At 41.5% G+C, this 17361-nt stretch overlaps 1 protein-coding gene across 1 annotated transcript in view; it reads right to left on the reverse strand.

The window, feature by feature from the left end:
• Positions 1-1344: 1344 nt before the first annotated feature.
• The window catches only part of LOC119423469 (ankyrin repeat and fibronectin type-III domain-containing protein 1), a 51829-nt gene continuing 35812 nt past the window's right edge, over positions 1345-17361 (reverse strand). Inside the window, exons 7-19 of the mRNA XM_037690867.1 lie at positions 16462-16552; positions 12531-12638; positions 10342-10441; positions 9083-9215; positions 8785-8904; positions 8449-8664; positions 7275-7441; positions 7031-7181; positions 5599-5767; positions 5310-5476; positions 4979-5186; positions 4160-4884; positions 1345-1653 (exon numbers count right to left, since the gene is read on the reverse strand). Of these exons, the coding sequence (XP_037546795.1) occupies positions 1345-1653; positions 4160-4884; positions 4979-5186; positions 5310-5476; positions 5599-5767; positions 7031-7181; positions 7275-7441; positions 8449-8664; positions 8785-8904; positions 9083-9215; positions 10342-10441; positions 12531-12638; positions 16462-16552 (2664 nt within the window). The remainder of the gene's footprint in view (positions 1654-4159; positions 4885-4978; positions 5187-5309; positions 5477-5598; positions 5768-7030; positions 7182-7274; positions 7442-8448; positions 8665-8784; positions 8905-9082; positions 9216-10341; positions 10442-12530; positions 12639-16461; positions 16553-17361) is intronic.

The following is a 17361-nucleotide window of genomic DNA, read 5'->3' on the forward strand; positions in this document are numbered from 1 at the left end:
ATATATATATATCATGCATCCCTAAAAATAACTGATCTATATTTTTTTTATAGATAACAAATGTGTAATTAATTAAATTTTCAGCTGTGGACGTGATTAATTCCTTTTTTTTTACGTATACGCCGATGCTTTTGGTTTTATCTGCAGGTTATGACACAAAGATGTGACATTAAAAAAGAAGCAAAATACTGTATGTATTTAAATAATTTGGACTTTGTAACTTGGTGTTGCTTTTTTGCATCTCTTATAAAAACATTTCAGTGTGTGCAGGTTTTTGTATAGAATAACGAGGCCTCTTAACAATCGTATCCTTTTCTTACCTCGATCTCATTAAAACCCTGTGCTAGCCTGAAGAGCTCAACTTTCAGATGCATACGGGTAATACCACTGAACGAAGCACAACAAAAACACTAAACTGGTCAGCTTTTAGCACAGAATGACCACAGAACTGCAGATCCCAGCACATATATGGAAAGTTTACATGTCCCCCCCCCCCCATCAATAAAAAAAAACAAAAACAAACATAGAAAGTATTGCTTTGTTTCTTTGTTTCAGGGCCCCCAGATTAGCTGGTTTCATTTTGCTTCTCCACAAAATGATTTGATCACATTTATCAGCTACACAATGACAAGAGCATGTAAGTGCCAGTGATCCCTATATCGCACTTGGCTGCTAGATACCAGATGCCGTGGTGGGCAAGAACAACGTACTTATGGGCCAAATCGTCAGGTCAGTTGAGTCTTCAAATGGGACCACCATCCATCTATTTACTACACTCCTCCCTCCAGCCATCTGGGTCCAGTGCAGATACCACATCCTTAGAACATTGGGCTTGATGACTGCTTTTTGGGAAAGCTTTTTTGGGGAATGAGAAAATGTGACAGCCCTAGAAAAAGCCCTTTCTCTGTGTGTGGCTGGACAGGATAATGGTGGTGGCTCATGTCATTCCTAAAAAGCAAATCATGAGCAATCATGACAGAAGTCAGAGACTGGCTTTATTACTCTTGCTCAGCATCACAATCTTTTGCCCGATGATTTCTGACAGCACGAAAACCCCCCACTTTTCTCTTTGTTCCACATTGTGTTCATTTGGTGTCCATATGAGGAGCTGATGTGCATAAAAAAAGACGTTTGGGAGAACACATTTCATAGAAATAGATTCTCAGAATGGCATTTCTGATGAAAAAAGATAACTCAGCAGAAAAAGGACAACAGGTTAGAGCTGTCGATGAAGAAGAAATCACCTCAGTGACAAAGAAAACCGAGTTCATCAATAAACTTTTTTTGTCAAATGCAGTCCAGACTTAGAAAAGTTTTTTCTGCCCCTCCGACACCCAGAACACATCACACTGTGGTGGCCCGGCTGTGTTTGAGTGCTAATGGTGAATACTCCTTAATGCGAACACACAGTTTGCCCCTCAGCCAGGGGTTCTGAAGCTCCAGAGGACAGAAGTCATCCTGAAGCCATTTTTCTCTGTTGTCCACAACCAGCACAAGACCAAAGTGCTTCAACTGTTCAGGACTATAGTAAACACACTGTTCCTGTTCATCACCACCTCCAGTGCTGCCCAGCAGGCGCCGAGACACAACGTTCATCTCCTGGACCACCAGCTGAATCATCTCTCTTGCTGTTGTGCCTGGAGTTGCACAAAGCTGAAAAACAGTAGGAGGTGGAGGTAGTTAGTTCAGCTTTGGCATAAACACAACAAGAGTACGGTATACGGCAAATTATACGCCCATCAACAAACTTTTATACAGCAGTACAGTAATTTATAGCAATGACCAGGACAAGCACCTTGTATAAACTTCGACCTCAGAGCTGAGGTGATGGAAAGATTAAGCAATACGCCATGTTGTTGTGGTACAAATTTTTATTACCTTTCATTAAACTATCTTGTGTGACGTCACGTGCACCGCAGAATGGTAGCACTGACGGGAGCTCCGCTTTGATTCAACCATTTTTTTATTCTTCTTGTTTTTATTTTAAACTTTTTTTGCGCCTGCAATGCACACCCATGGTACGGGTATGACCGCGACACACTTGTGGAGTTTTGTGTGTCGTTGCCTTGCCATCGTGGTTCAGTTCCCGGCCCCTCTCCAGCCTCGGGCCTAGGCTCTGGCCCGTCATGGCGGCTGTCTCCATGATCCTCCATCTGCCTGCACGGACCAAACTCTACGGATCCGTTCAGTTCTGCGGGGAAACCTTGGAAGTTCTCTGTCTGCCAAACCCGGTTCTGGACTGCGGTCTGTGAGGGCAGCTGCTGCGGTCGTTATTACCATCAAGCTGCTGATCGGACCTGCTAACAAGACCTGCTAACGCCGCTAACAAGATCCTCCACCTGCCTACAAACGTGGTACTGACCCGTTTGGTTCTGCAGGGAAACCTGAGATGTTCTCTGTCTGCCGAACACGGTTCTGGACTGCGGTCTGTGAGGGAAGCTGCTGCGGTCCTTATTACCATCAAGCTGCTGACTGGACCTGCTAACATGACCTGTTTAGCTGCTAATAGAACAGAACCATGACGTTGAAAGAACCTCACTGCTAACCAACCCACACTGTAGATGTATTCATTTTTCACCTTTGGCACCTTGTTTTTTAGTATTTTAGTAGTATTTTTTATACGCTTTTCTTAGTATGTTAGTAGTATATTTTTAGTATGTTTTTAGTAGTTTTGCTGCATGATTTGATATTTCTTTTTTTTTTTGGCGAGTCGAGTTCTTCTCGTCCAAAGCATTTCATTACATTGTTGACCTAACCTGTCGATTAGAAGTTATGGTCTGGACAACCAAATACCTTGTTTTAACTTTGACCTTGATTTGTGACCTTGACCTCAGAGCTGGGGTGATGAAAAGTGAATGCGACACTCTGTCTCAAGTGATAATGCATATGTGTATGAAGCGCTGTTAAATTATTTTGAGCAGATCTTAAGGTATGGGCGGGACAAGAGAAAGTTTACGGACAGAGACTATACCATAATACGTCCGCCTTTCGACAGGCGTATAAAGAACAAACAGTTCAGGATGCACTATTTCAGTCATGAGAAAAATAAAGTACACACTCTTTCAGATTGAGGAATTTATGTATCTGGATATAAAACTAAATGATGTTGTCCTGGTTCTAAAATGATTGAAATCTAACCTTGAGTAATAATGTACAGTGCCATGTTTGACAAAAAACAAACAGCGTATCGTTGCAAACATCTCAACTGTCGGCCAAGGTGGTGAAGGGGGGATGACTTGGGTTTGTTCTGCAGCCACTGACACATTGTCAACTTTTAAAACTACCTCAAGTCTTTCCTTTTTGATAAATCCTATAATTAGGGTCAGCTTGAGTTTCCTGTCCTATCCGTTAGTTATGGGCTTAGGCTACTGGTGAATAAATTGATCTAATTTCATCAAATGAATAGTTTGTATTTGTAATTGCTTCTATCTTAACAGGTTGTTTTTTTTGTCTTTCCTCCTAGTGAGGACCTGCTCTCCTGCTCGCCTCCATTCTGGACCTGCCATTCTATGTCCGTTTCTTCTTCCTGTCCTCTCAAACCCAGCCGGTCAAAGCAGATGGCTGCTTGTCCTGAGCCTGGTTCTCCTGAAGGTTTCTTCCTGTTATTAGGGAGTTTTTCCTTTCCACTGTGGCCTTTGTGCTAGCTCAGGATGGGAGACTGTGACGAATGAAGACAACGCAATCTGCTGGCTTCTTTAGATAGATAACTTTACTAACTGGCATTTATAATGTATTTGAATGTTTTTGTTCAGTGCCCTGAGATAACTTCTGTAGTGACTTGGCACTATATAAATAAACTGAATTGAATTGACAGTACCAGGGCTCCTTGAAAACATTGAGTCAATCACCAGCTCCTCTGCAGACCAAAATACCCTAGTCAAATGCTAAGTCATCTGTCTGACAGGTAAAAGTACAGTATCTGCAATTGGGTCATGAAATAAGACAATTTATCCAAACACATCCGTAAAGCTGTATCAATATCTAAAGAAATATTATCAAGGTGATTTACAGCCTAGTGAAAAGCAAGACCTCAACCTGACTGACATGTTGAACTTGGACTTTGGGAGAGCTGTTCTTAAATGAATGATTGCAAACCTCAATGAACTGAAGCGGTATTTAAAAAAAAAAACCATCTATGGCTGTAGTTGTGTAGGAGTACCTTAACACTGGTCTCCTTTGGCAGGCCGGTGTGATACTGTGGATACACTTTGAGTGTAGCGTGACAACTCCTCCTGAACACAGCAGTGGATGGTGTGTTGAGTCTCTCTGTGCCACTGTCCTCTGATAACGTACGTGCGGGTGGACGTTGTGGTAAGCAGCGCTCTCCAGGACAACAGCGTTCCACAGATGATGGCCTGTGCCATCGTTTCTGCGGTGAAGTTGAGGGAGAGAAGTACGTAGCGTGATAGGAGTAAGGCTGATGGTGGACGGATGTGGAAGAGGGGAATTCCAGACTGCTGGTTCTTACGCAGAAGGCCTGTCTCTTCTCTGTAATGTGCAGCAGCTCGATTTGCCTGCTGGGCAGGATGAAGTCACTGTCAAACAGCTCTGGGGGGCCCCTACGTCGCTCCCCTCCACACCGAACTCCCCCGCCTCTCTCGCTTTCCCTGCCCGGCGGTGGCTCAGAGGCCTGAAGGACGTCCGGTGTGGAGTCTCTTAGAGTTCCCACTCCACGTCCCCCTCCACTCGGGCATGCACCTCCTCCTGAGCCACTCCCATCACTACGCAGAAACTCACGGGGTTCCAAAGGTGCAGAGGAGGATAGAGGAGACTGAGGTAACAAGTCCAGCTCACGGGGACTTTGAGCACGACTGGAGTCATAGTCACTATCGGTGGTGAGGAAGACTTCAGAGGAACCCTCTTCATCTGATAAGCCAGGAAAGTCTAATAGATGTGATAAAAGAAGCAGTTAAAACAAAATACTGCATTTCAGCACACAGAGTGATACCAGACATGTGTTAGCAAAAGGGTTTCTGACCTGAGTGTTTGCGGCAGGGCTCGGGTGAAGGCAGCGGAGAAGGCATGAAGTCTGTCTGAGAGGAGGTGGAGTGAGGCTTGTCTGGAATCACCTCCTTAGAGAAATCAATTATCCAGCTAATGGAGATGCCTCCTGATGGCTGTTTGTAGCGAGCATACTGCAAGGCATCCATAATCCACCTTGTATCCCGCCACACCTCCTCCATTTGCTGTTCAAAAGACATAAAAAGTGGATTTCATTTGAAAATAAAACAATACTAAGATAATTTGATAGACAGCAAATGCACTTCATTTCTCCTTACATACTGACTGGGTTCACTCAGTAGTCATACCTGCATGTGCTCCTGGACCTGCTGGTGTTTCTTCTTAGCAGTAAGAAGCTCGGCTTCAGAGAAGGCCTCTCGTAGTGCCTGCTGTGACATGAGGGACTCCAGCTCCAGCAAAGCCGAAACTCTACAGTACTGGCCGATGAAACTGGGGTAATATGCATTAAAGTGGACTGGAAAAAGGGAATCCAGTAAAGTTTTTTAAAAAGTGTTCTCACAGTAAAACCTCTACAGAAACAGCAAAAAGTCTTTAAAGAGTGTAGTTCTGAAAGTGTGTAAAATTTGATACACTGACCCAGTTCAAAGATCTGCAGAGGCAGGGTGAGGAAGCCGGAGCGGGGTGAGTATGGATTATTCTGACCAGGAGCCGTGCACACTTCATCTGAAGGTGGCAGGAGGAGCAGGAAGGACACTTTATCCCCAAACTCTAACACTTCCTGGGTGTAGATTCGGAAATCCTGTGCCTAGATCCATAGATAAACAAACAGTGGGAATTTGTCTTTTGAGAAAAGCACTAAGTGAACGGCTGTGCACATGGAAGCATTTTATGGAGTTTTACTGCCTTTTTTCTGGTTCAGCCTTTCTAAAATTCTTATTTTCACTCAAACATTTCACCGAGCTGTTGTTGAGTTAATCGGTGTTTGCTGTCCCTGTCCAGACTTCTTTAAATAAATTGATAAAAACAAGTTTAAAACAAGCAATAAGATTTTTTATAATAAAAAAGGTTTAGGTTTTAGCATCTGAAGGACATTAGTCAAATAAGAAAATTTTAGAGCCCTCACGAGGAACTTCACTTTATATTCATGACAGGTACAAGAGTTGGTATGTAGCTGAGAGTCATCCCATACTCTGAGTGCTAACAGATCTTGCATCATTTTTTTGTTTAAAACATTGGTGTAGTTGACGATATGCATTTCTCGATGGAATGCTAGGCCTTTATATTCTGTATTGTTGGGGATTTACCTTCATGTGAACAGTGTTTTGGTTTTAATTCATGTCATCAGATGTCTGTGGCTTTTCTGTGGTTTTAGGTCTGATTATTAAGAGACCAAAAAGAGACTTAAAAACAACAAAAAGATGCATGAAAAATTTTGATTTTCTCTTGTTTATTATGATGTCAATCAAAACAAAGGAAAGAAAAAGAGAAGACAAACTTGAGAAGCCATTTGAAAGACACATGGTGAGAGGATCTGTGTGTGTTTCGTGATCCTTGTGTCATCTGTCCTGCCCTCCTCAGTGTTTCTCCCTCATGTGATCAGCTCCTGCCTCTGCCACCTGTTGTCCTTCCCCAGGTGTTTGTGTTTATCCCCTCATTAGTGTCTATATATTCTGAGTTTCTTTATTGTTACCGTCAGTGGATTGTCCTGTATGGCCTTGTGTTCTGTCCTCCACCCGTTTTTCCTAGGAAATGTAATTTTTGCTGCCACGTCAGCGTTTGCTTTGTCATTTAAATAAATTATGTATTCATACTTGAAGCTCCCTGAGTTCTGTCTGCACCTCGGGTCCAACTAAATCGATAGTCATGATACGTGGCCATTAGTTACTTGTAGCTGTGCAGCTACAGAAAGGTATTTGGGTCTAAAATACTGGTGGATTTTCATTGAAGCATGTCACAAAGATTTGATAATACCCTAAAAAAGGTGTTCTTTTATTTGGAATAATTTAAGAAGTGTTAATGAGGAGCATGCCTGGTTGCTGGTAGCATGCTTTTAGCTTGATGCTCTCACTTGATTGCCTGGGACATTGATGTGAGCCATCAGGTCCTTGATGGCACTGCGAAGATCTTGTAAGAGGCGATGGGGCGCGCTTTGTACATCAAGGTCCATTTCCAATGACTCCTCCAGTGAGGTGAGAGCCTGCAGCCACTGCCACTCCTCTCTAAGACATAGAGATATCGTTACATAGTTTTCCAGCTATGTTAGGTGTACTCAAACAAGCAAAGAGCCATGTTATGCAATGCACAATTCCCACCTGGACACGTTACTGTTGTCTCGAATTTTGGTGTGACAGAGAACATTGGGGAGTTTCTGGGGTACCAGCACCCTTATCTGCTCCACTGATGTGCATAACTTTAGATAGCCCAGGTATAAGCCTGGAGGCAAAAGCTTCCTGCTCCGCCTGTGATATGCCAGCTTCTCCTGGTTACAAATAAGACAATGAAACACAAGTGTTGACTAGAGATGGATGAGTGATAATTGTGCTATCTTCAAGTTTTAAAGGTAGGTTAGTCCACAAAGCCCTTCAGTCTAAAGTCAACCCAACGTTAAGTAAAAGTCAGCACTGAAAACACCCCATCTGCACATTTTTATCATTATATAATTTGTTCCTTCTTAGTACAAAACAAATATTTTAGTGAACTGTGGTTTTGTCAGAAGAACCTCCACCATTGTTTTAGAACCGCAAGACCAAACCAGTTCAGACTGGAAACAAAACATTATTGCCACAATGGTTTTAAGTTTCCTCGGCTTTAGATAAAATCAACTTGTGGCTTTTTTCCACATATTGGCTTTTGTGAATAAAAACATCTACAAACACCAGTTATGTAACATCAAATACAAACCAAAAATGATAATGATGTTAATCTTAATAGTCATCATCGAAACAGCATTAAAAGTAAAGGAATCTTAAGATGATTATAGTTCATGTTGCGCTCACAGGGCTTCGAAGTCTGACCTGACTTATGGCATTTTAATTGATTCTTATCAATAATCTGTTCAGTAGGTGTCCTCACAAAATAAGTAACAAACAGAGGAGTAAAGTCACGATGATTAATGTCTAAATAAAGAATGCAAGCAGCACTTGTAATTGGAAGCACATTTTCAATTCACAGTTCCATTGTTTCAGCCACAGCGCCTCAAGTTTCTTGTGTCATGTTCAATTTTCTGTGAATGAGCTTTCAAAGCATGACAGCAATTTCAGTGAATACATGTTTAGGGGCTTTTTTGTTGTATTTGACCACAACCTCTTGTGTTAAATTTCTGCCCGGCAAGAAAAACAAGCAAAGAATGCGCCTATTTAAACAAAAACCACTGCAGACAACCCTCCAACCATTCCTTACTGCTGCGGAGGAACTCTGTGTCCCATATAGAAACTAAACACTGAATTGTCTCTTTAATTAGTTTCTAAGATTTTCAGGAGAACTCACATGAAGGGTAATGAGGAGCATGTCCAAGGCAGTGGGCTCCTCAGGGGATGAAATAGACTTGCGTTGAAGTTGGAGTTTACAAAGCTGCATCCAGCGTACCCCATCTAGGTTGGGACAGGTACTCATGTCCCTCAGGAGCACCAGCAGGGCATTGCCATGCTTGTCTTTGATAGGTTCAAAATACACCTGTCCAATGTCCTGGGTTCCCAGCATTCCCTGATTTAAAAGGCCACCAAAAAAAAAAAGCATAGAAGAATGACTCCTGATAGACTTATTTTAAGCCTGAGGTCATGAGGTGATGATTATGGAAATTTCAAAACAAAACCATTTTACAACCTGTAGCTGAGAGACAGCCTGTAGCATCTTGATGCGAGTTTGCAGAGTACAGGAGCAAGATGACTGGGATGGACTGAGACACTGCTGAAGCCAAGAGATCTCGTCCCACAGGTAAGAAACCTATTGCAAAAATATTTATAAAAAAACCCCCAAAAATACATCCAAGTTTATATGTTCATGAATCAAAGGAATGATGGTGTTTATTGCAAGCCCTCTGAAAGTATGATATGTAAATTTTAATTGAAAGTTTATCAAACAAATTTTACAAATGTTTCTCTAGCATAGTTTGTCTGACTACCTTACTGAACCAGAGAAAGTCCTGCATCAGTGTGCTGGAGTAGGAATCTTCAACCTCTACAATTGGAATCTGATCTTCTGGAGTCACCAGCATGCTATCATCTCTGTAGAATATGGATGTCAAATAGAGACCTCTGGAGAAAAACACATAAAAAATATTCATCACAGACAGTTGCTAATCTGGCAAGTTAGCAAAGTAATAATAATAATAATAATAATGTGTTATGTGTTGTCATCATTGTATGTTCCCATACAATGGCGAAATTGGATCTCTGCTTTTAACCCATTGCAACTAGGATACACTCAGGTGGAGCAGTGGGCAGCTATTGAGAGTGCCCGGGGAGCAATAGGGGATAGGGTGTTCTGCTCAGAGACACCACGAGATGTGCAATGACAGAGGATCGAACCTGGGACTTTCAGGCCCCTAGTCGGATGCCCTGCCTCTACCCCCGTCTCGGCCCCACCAAATGCATATGGTTAAAATTTTGAAAACTGGAAAGAAACTTTAGGTTTTGGAATAAAAAAAATATATATAACTAACTTGCAACTTATTACACATATTTACCCTAAACATAAATCTTAGGTGAATCCCATTTAACCTCTTACCCCACACCAATTAGCCCAAACCCCATATTTTGGGTGTTCGCACAGGATGTCCCAGTTCATTTTATTATGTAGTGCTAGGGCAACCTGGCCAATCAGAGATTTTTCAAGGACAACAGTGTGACAAGCTACATTCCATCCATCCATCCATCCATCCATCCATCCATCCATCCATCCATCCATCCATCCATCCACCCAGTACCCAGTCCAGCTATCATTGTGCGGAAAGCGGAGGACACCCTGGACAGGTCGCAAGTCCATCACAGGGCCACACAGAGACAAATGAGACAAATAACCATTCACTCTCTCACACCTAGGGACAATTTAGTTACCAGTCAACCTAACATGCATGTTTTTGGTCTGTGGGAGGAAGCCGGAGTACCTGGAGGAAACGATTTATAAAGTGATTCTAGAGGAATTAATAACGTTTCTATAAACTATTTATTAGCCATCTATAAGCAGAGCTTTATTGTAAAGTGATACCCCCAATTGGGTATGCCAGCTTCTTGACTGGGTGTCTCATTTCATAGTAGAATGTTTTAACCACTACCCATGGTGACTTCAAAGTGGATCCAAGAGGATCGTTGAAATGAAAAGTAAGGTAGGTTTCTAATTTAAAAGCACCCAATGCACTTTACTGGTGAAAGGCTTGCTCACCTTTTCAAGCTTTTGACAAATTTGCTGGTAGGTTGGAAGAGATGTCGGAGACTTTTGGATACCGAGTGCTTCCTGCCTTGTGTTGGAGCTTTGCACTGCTCTGTGTGACAAGAAAAAAAAAAACTCAGTTCATTTTATTACAATATATACATTTTAGGTACTTAATTAATGCTCTTCATGCCTACAGTTAAGAGTTTTTAGGATGCTTATGCCATTCACTAGCCAATTTTCTCGCTAAATCAATAGACACTTGTTCAGAATATGACCAGTTTTAGAAACATCTCCAGTGACAGCCTGTTACCAAAATGACAACAAACCTGACAGGTACAACAACACTGCAGAACATTTCTGACATTTTATGCTTTCCAGTGGGCCTGCTCAATTTGACAATCATGCTGGCTGCCAACAGCAGACTATTGGCCCAGAGGGAACCACTAGCTCTCAAGTCTCCGGGGATCACTAACCCTGTGTACATGTATGTGAGCGTGTGTTTACCAGCACACACTAAAGCTGCTGAAGCATGGTATGCCTTGAGCTACAGCCTTATGCGTGGAGCCAAGAAACTTCAGTAACTCATGTGTGCACGTCTGTATGTGTCTTAACCCTTTGCCACTCACTGACAGGTAGGTCAGTTAGGTCTACGGGGACATGTTTATTTTTAGTGGGCCACAAGGGGATTGGAGGCCAGAGAGGTGTTTATATATATATATATATATATATATATATATATATATATGTGTGTGTGTGTGTGTGTGTGTGTGGGTTCTTGCTGGTGAGATAACGCACCTCCCAAGTCATTAGGAACACCGAGTCCCAAATCCCCTCAGACTCTCTCTCATCCCAGGTGATCTCTCTCTAGCCCCAGGCTACTTAAAGTCAATAAATCCCTTCATTCAGGACTAAAAAAACATTTTTTTCCTTCAGGTGGACGAGTCAAGTTGGCGCAGTAAGAAAAAAAAAAACAGCAGCACCTTTCGGCCCCCTCTCACCACCCCAAACGTCTCTCCACTGCTGGCCTTATTCCCCAGCATGACACTGAGTAAGACAGACAAGTAGGGCTGGCTGCTGGGGAGCCTGTGTTAGTCAAGGCCTCTTTCACAGTTTAATTAATAGTGTTTGGACAAGAGGGAGAAGGTGGTGTGGGCCATGAGCCAGGTTGTGATAGGGGGTGGGGGTGCATACATGAACATGTGGGAAAGTCAGAGTTGAAAAAGGGAGTATGTGCTTAAAAATGTCTATCCATGTACATCTGTACTTTTGTAAGTGTACTGTATATGTGAGGACAGTAAACAAGACGACTAGCTCGCTGCGGGGGGGTTGAAGAGGGAGGCAGCAGTAGTCAGTGTTAATTTATGCTCTTCTCAGACTCCAGCCCAGGACTTGTCTGCTACAGGAATAACAAACATGACCCCAGGACACGCCACCTTGGCTACCGTGCCTGAACCCTCAAGCTCAATCAGTTGCCGTCTGACAAACCAAGAGCCACTCAATACTGACTATTATATTGCAGCTCTCCCTGTTGCAAATATGGTCCGGCCACAGTGGACAATAGTAAGTGGGTGAGTGTGTTTGGGCATGTGGGTGTGAGAGAAAACGAGAGGCTCAATGCTAAATGCAGTTCGGCGTTCTATGAAGGAGTCAGTGTGGACAGGTTTTGACACTTATGGGACCAGCTTACAGCCGGCAGTGTTCGAGGATATAAACAGCTCGAGTGTGAGGGATGTTAATCTGCATTTTGTCACAGAGAGCGAGGTATTCAGTAAGAAGGCCTGAGTCATGGAAAGACTCATAAGGGAGTGAGAGGTTGCTGAGACAAGGAGGGAGGTGGCATGTCATCTTAGTATGTATGGCCCCTGAAGTACTTGTCATGCCTCAGATTGCAAAGTGTCTGTCAAGGTGAAATGAAACACAGCAAATAGTGAAACTTGTTGCACCTGTAAATTGCAGAGTTTTGATACGCCATGATTTGTTTTCTCCAACAATAAACCTAAAGCACAACTAAATCTGAGAAAAATACAGTTCTGTTTGTTGGGTGCAATTTAGCTGAACATGTGGTCAACAGAAAAGCACACCCACCAGCAGGTTTAAATTTCACCTTGGTTTAGTCGTACACATAATTTAAACTCTCGTGCATTGTTTGGTCTTTTGCACAAAAAGGGCCATCAATTTGAAAAACAATAAATCCGTACCATGGCAGGTACAGTGACGGTGAGCTTCTTTTATCTGTGCGAGTAGCTGGTCAAGTGCCTCCTTCTGGCCTTTCTGACGAGGAGCATTGCCATCAATATCCCTCCAGCCTGCACAAACAAAAAATAATTTAGAACTAATTGTGGCAAGACACAGTTACAACAAACCGTATTCCTCACCCCCAAGGATAAAGGTGGGAACTTTACAAAAGTGAAAAACAGACCTAAATACATCAAAGCAAAGCGATTCTGTTTCCTAAAATTAAGACATGTAATTGTTAGTACAATTTGTTGTGTTTTTATTTTTCATGTAGTGACTTCATCCGATATATTTTCAAACTCATGCTAATGCAAAGTTTATTCATTTGGTTGCAGTGTAAACTCTGCCACAGTTACCGGTAAATATGCAGCTCTTTTAAGGGTCACAATCTTTCGAAAAGTGAATGGCCACTGTAAACAGGGACACTTTAAAACATTCTACATTATTCTTGGCAGAAATAAATTGTAATACCTTCCTTTTCATGGCAGATATTGTCTGATGTTGGATGCTGTCTACCGTGACTTTCTAAGATTAATAACTGGTTGTAACTACCGTACCATCACGGCACTCTGTGCTCATTGATCAGTTGGTCATGATTATCTACACACAGACTCTCACACTGGTACATCTTTATCTATAAATCACTTCTTCTGCTACCGCTCACATTCAACAGCTGGTGAAGAAGCTTAGATTAAAACTGGGATTTTACTTCAGGATCATATCCTGGCTATCTTTTGAGGCTAGAAAGCGACTAGATGATGCTACTTTTATGTCTGTACTGGACTATGGTGACATTTTATACATGCATGCTTCTCTTAAATGTCTTTATTCACTGGATGCTGTTTATCATGGAGTTTTAAGATTTATAACAGGTTTAAAAAGTTTTACACAGCATTGCACATTATACAGTCAGGTTGGATGGATGGCCTTGGCCACTCGTAGACTTCGCCATTGGCATATTTTGATTTATAAGACCATACTAGGACTTCTTCCTTCGTATTTGTTGGCCTTTATAAAGAGAAAGTCCACCGGAGGATACTCTTTGTTGGGAGAACTTACTTTTACTTTCGGTGCCTAAAGTCTGAACTGAACTTGGAAAGAAATCTTTTCAGTTTTCTTCTCCATCCTTGCAACAAGATCTGAAGTTGTCCATTTTGATTTCTTTAAGGGATTTTAAACATTTGATAAGGTCATTAGAAAAATCTAAGCAAATATGTTATTTTCTTTAGTATTTTACCTTGTTTATATGGCATTTTGATTTTATTGTTTTTATAACTACTTTTATTTCCATTGCTTTTATTGCTGTACTGTATTTTCCGCCGCATCGCCTTATAAGTCGCATCAGTCCAAATATGTGGAAAAATCCATAAATATGTCGCTTCGCCGTAGACGTCGCATCTATTATGCATCACCGCTGATGCGTCGCATTTGTTATGAGTCACCACTGACAACCTGGAAGTGTGGGCCGGTGTTGTGCCAAAAATCGATTGGCTGCCAAATGGCGGCCGCGGGAGTGTGCACGGGAGGACTTTAACAAGATAAATACCTAAAAACAATTATTTCTTTGCTCAACTTTATAATAAAGGTGTGTCTCGGTTTAACGTTTGCTTAATAAAAAGGACTTTAAAGGTCAAATCAGCTGTATTACAAAAGTATTTGATGCCTCGGTGTTCCGGGACCATGCAGAGGGAGGAAAAAAAGGACAGAGGAACGCTGCTCGTTTCTTCGAAATTTAACAAGAAAAGCACCTAAAACAAATGTTTGTTTGCTCGAAATTATAGTAAAGGTGTGGTTCACTTGAACTTTTACTTAATAAATGTACTTTAATGGTCAAATTACCTGCATTTCACCGGGAGGTGCAGCTGGTTTGACAGTTGCTCAGAGCAGCAAGCAGAACGAAAGTGGCAGTCTACGGCAAGCCAATTGTGTCATTAATACCTGGCAAAGATTCTCAGTCATCCAGGACATGGTAAATTCAAAAAGTTCAAGACAAAAACAATAAAGTATAACAAATAAAGTCCAGTTGTTTTTGTTTTAAACGTTTTTATATTTGTCATTATAGCCATGTTTACCTATAACAATGGCATGCCTTATTGCTACTATTACTCTGCTGCCATCTAATGGCGGAAAATGGTACTGTAAAAAAAATTAAATGGTCATATTTCAGGCTAAAATTGTTTTATAAATATGGGAAAAAAATCCATAAATACGTTGCTTTGGCCCATAAGTCACAGGGCATGCAAATTATGCAAAAATCCACCACTTATAGGGTGAAAAAAAAGTACTTATATGTTGTCTGTCTAAAACAGTTCTCTCTAGAAAATGAGTCCTCATGACTCAATGAGAGTACCTGTATAAATAAAGGTTAAATATATTTTTTTAAAAGCCTCTGCAAAATCTTTCATTGGTATAACATGATTTATATGCTGTCATGTGTGGTGTCACCTACTAATTAATGACTGACAAACTGATAGATTTACATGTGTACAGAAACTGCATTTTAATGCTTATTTTTCAAATTTTAATTATATTTGTGTCTTTGTTGCTGTGTTACTATACAAGCACACTCACCAACAATTAAGTCATAATTACAAGCAAACATGAAAAGTTAAAAATCTGAGATCTCTTTCACAAACACAAACTTTTCTTTCTTTTAGATGACTCAGCGAAAGAAAAAACAAAAAAAAGACTCCAGCACTTTTTGCCTTGTGTGTAAAGCACAGGAGGATGAGTCAGTGATAACCCAACCCCCAACCAATCATTACACCCCTAACCCCACCCTCCAACTGGAGCCCCCTGGAGGGTGTATGGGGCTGAAACACGGTGCGCTCTATTCCCGGAAAGGTGCCTGTCCCGACAAGACAAGCGGACCCTTTAATGGGCGTCCACAGCCAGGTATAAGGCCCCCACTGTTGGGGCCGCGCAGCGAGCTACAGCACACACATGCAAATATTTCCAGTGGTAGGCCCAAATGGAAAACACAAACACGCAACATCTAAATTAGCTCTGAGAGCGGGAGGAAGGGAGAGAGGTGGTGCAGCAAAAAAATAAAAAATAAAAAAAAAAGAGAGGGAAAGCCTAGTTTCTTTAAAATGAAAACCATATAAACACACTTGCTGCAAAACACTATGTGCTGATGAGGACAAACATGTTCATGTGTTGTCCAGATGTTCCACTGGTGTCCCAGTATACCCACAGTGGTGCTTTCTACAGTTTGTTCACCCTGTTGCAGCAGGTCGTGTACCAGCTGGAGAAACTTTACAAGCACAATATTGCCATGAAGAATATAAATCATATAAATAATAAAAAAAACCACATCACACTTTACAACCAAATTTATTTTTAAGATGAAAGAAAAAAAGAAAGCAAGTAAAACAGTAGAAGAGGGTCAAATCCATTGTGTGCAGTGGTCAACACCTCAGATGTTCCACATGACTTCACGGTTAATTTCTTGGCTGAACCTGAGGCCATGCAACCATAGCCTCAGGATGGTGCATGGAAAAGTTCCTGCTGGGTCTCCACACCATCCTGATATCTGCAAATGGTACCTGAAAGCCCGCTCACCCCTCTGGCTGAAGATAGTGCATGTGGACCCTTCATGGATACAATGATTTTTCTAGTTCATTACAGTGACCTAAACCACCGCAATTAAATGTATAATTCCTTAACTATTACACTTTCAGCTAAACCAAGTTTAAGCCAAAAAACAACAACGTTTCAACTCTTAAAAATCCCCATTATTCAGTGTCCTGACAACTTTTGGTCCCTTTATGATGTAAAAACACCACCCACCACACACGCCAAAAAAACCCTGGAGGTGCATATGCCTTTGTAAATTTAGGGGTTTATGCATAAATGTTTGTAAAACTAGATTCAGACACAATGCAGACTCACTGGAAGGTGCAGCACAAGCTGGGGTGGAAACTTTTGGAGGCCCCCAGCCCTTCATGTTGTACGCCGACACCTGTACGTAATAATAGGTCCCCTGGAAAGACAGGAGAGATGACAGTTACGACATAATTTAGTGGTGATTGCAATCACAGCATCAGATACAGTACATATACAATACACATTTATTGTATGCAGTATGTTTATTTAATGCATATGTATATCCAATACTATGGATTGGGTGTAGTGCCTATCAAGAAGCTCTATCTGTCACTGCTCAGTTTGTAGACTGATCTATGAATCAATCGAATCAGTCACTAACATTTGCCTTGCCCTCTGTTTTATGATAGCAGTCTAAGGCTGCAGTCTTTTATGAGGAAGGGGTTTTGCTTATATAGTAATAAAATACAAGTGGATGTTTAGTTTTTTAACCTTAAAAAATACAATTTGAAAATCTGTTTGTCTACATGGTTACTTGTAAATGCAAAACATAAACCGGGTGGCAGGCTACCAAGATGCTTGTTTTTAACCATTATGAAAAAGGCTGTCTTCCAACTAGAGGATGACATTTTTCAGGAGTCCTGTAGGTCACGGGATTCCAGCAGGATTCTGGCAGGACAGAAGTCATCTTTAATATAACTCACATGATGATTGGGATGGGACAGGACGAAAAGTTAATGGGACCAGACAGGAGAGGGAACAAACCAATAGGACAAAAAAAGAAAATGGAAGAAAAAAAAAAAACAACTTTGGACAGGCGCCGCTATTTTGTAGTTTTCTTCCAATAAACCTTCACTCTGGAATACCAGACTTGCAATGTTCCACTCTGTAAATGATGCTCTGAAGTCTGGTAAGCTGCATGACATCCTGCTTTGCAGAAACAAGCTCGTTACCTAGTGTGAACAT

The sequence above is a fragment of the Nematolebias whitei genome, chromosome 17 (genome assembly GCF_014905685.2).
Source record: "Nematolebias whitei isolate Nwh7 chromosome 17, NemWhi1, whole genome shotgun sequence".
Taxonomy (NCBI): Eukaryota; Metazoa; Chordata; class Actinopteri; order Cyprinodontiformes; family Rivulidae; genus Nematolebias; species Nematolebias whitei.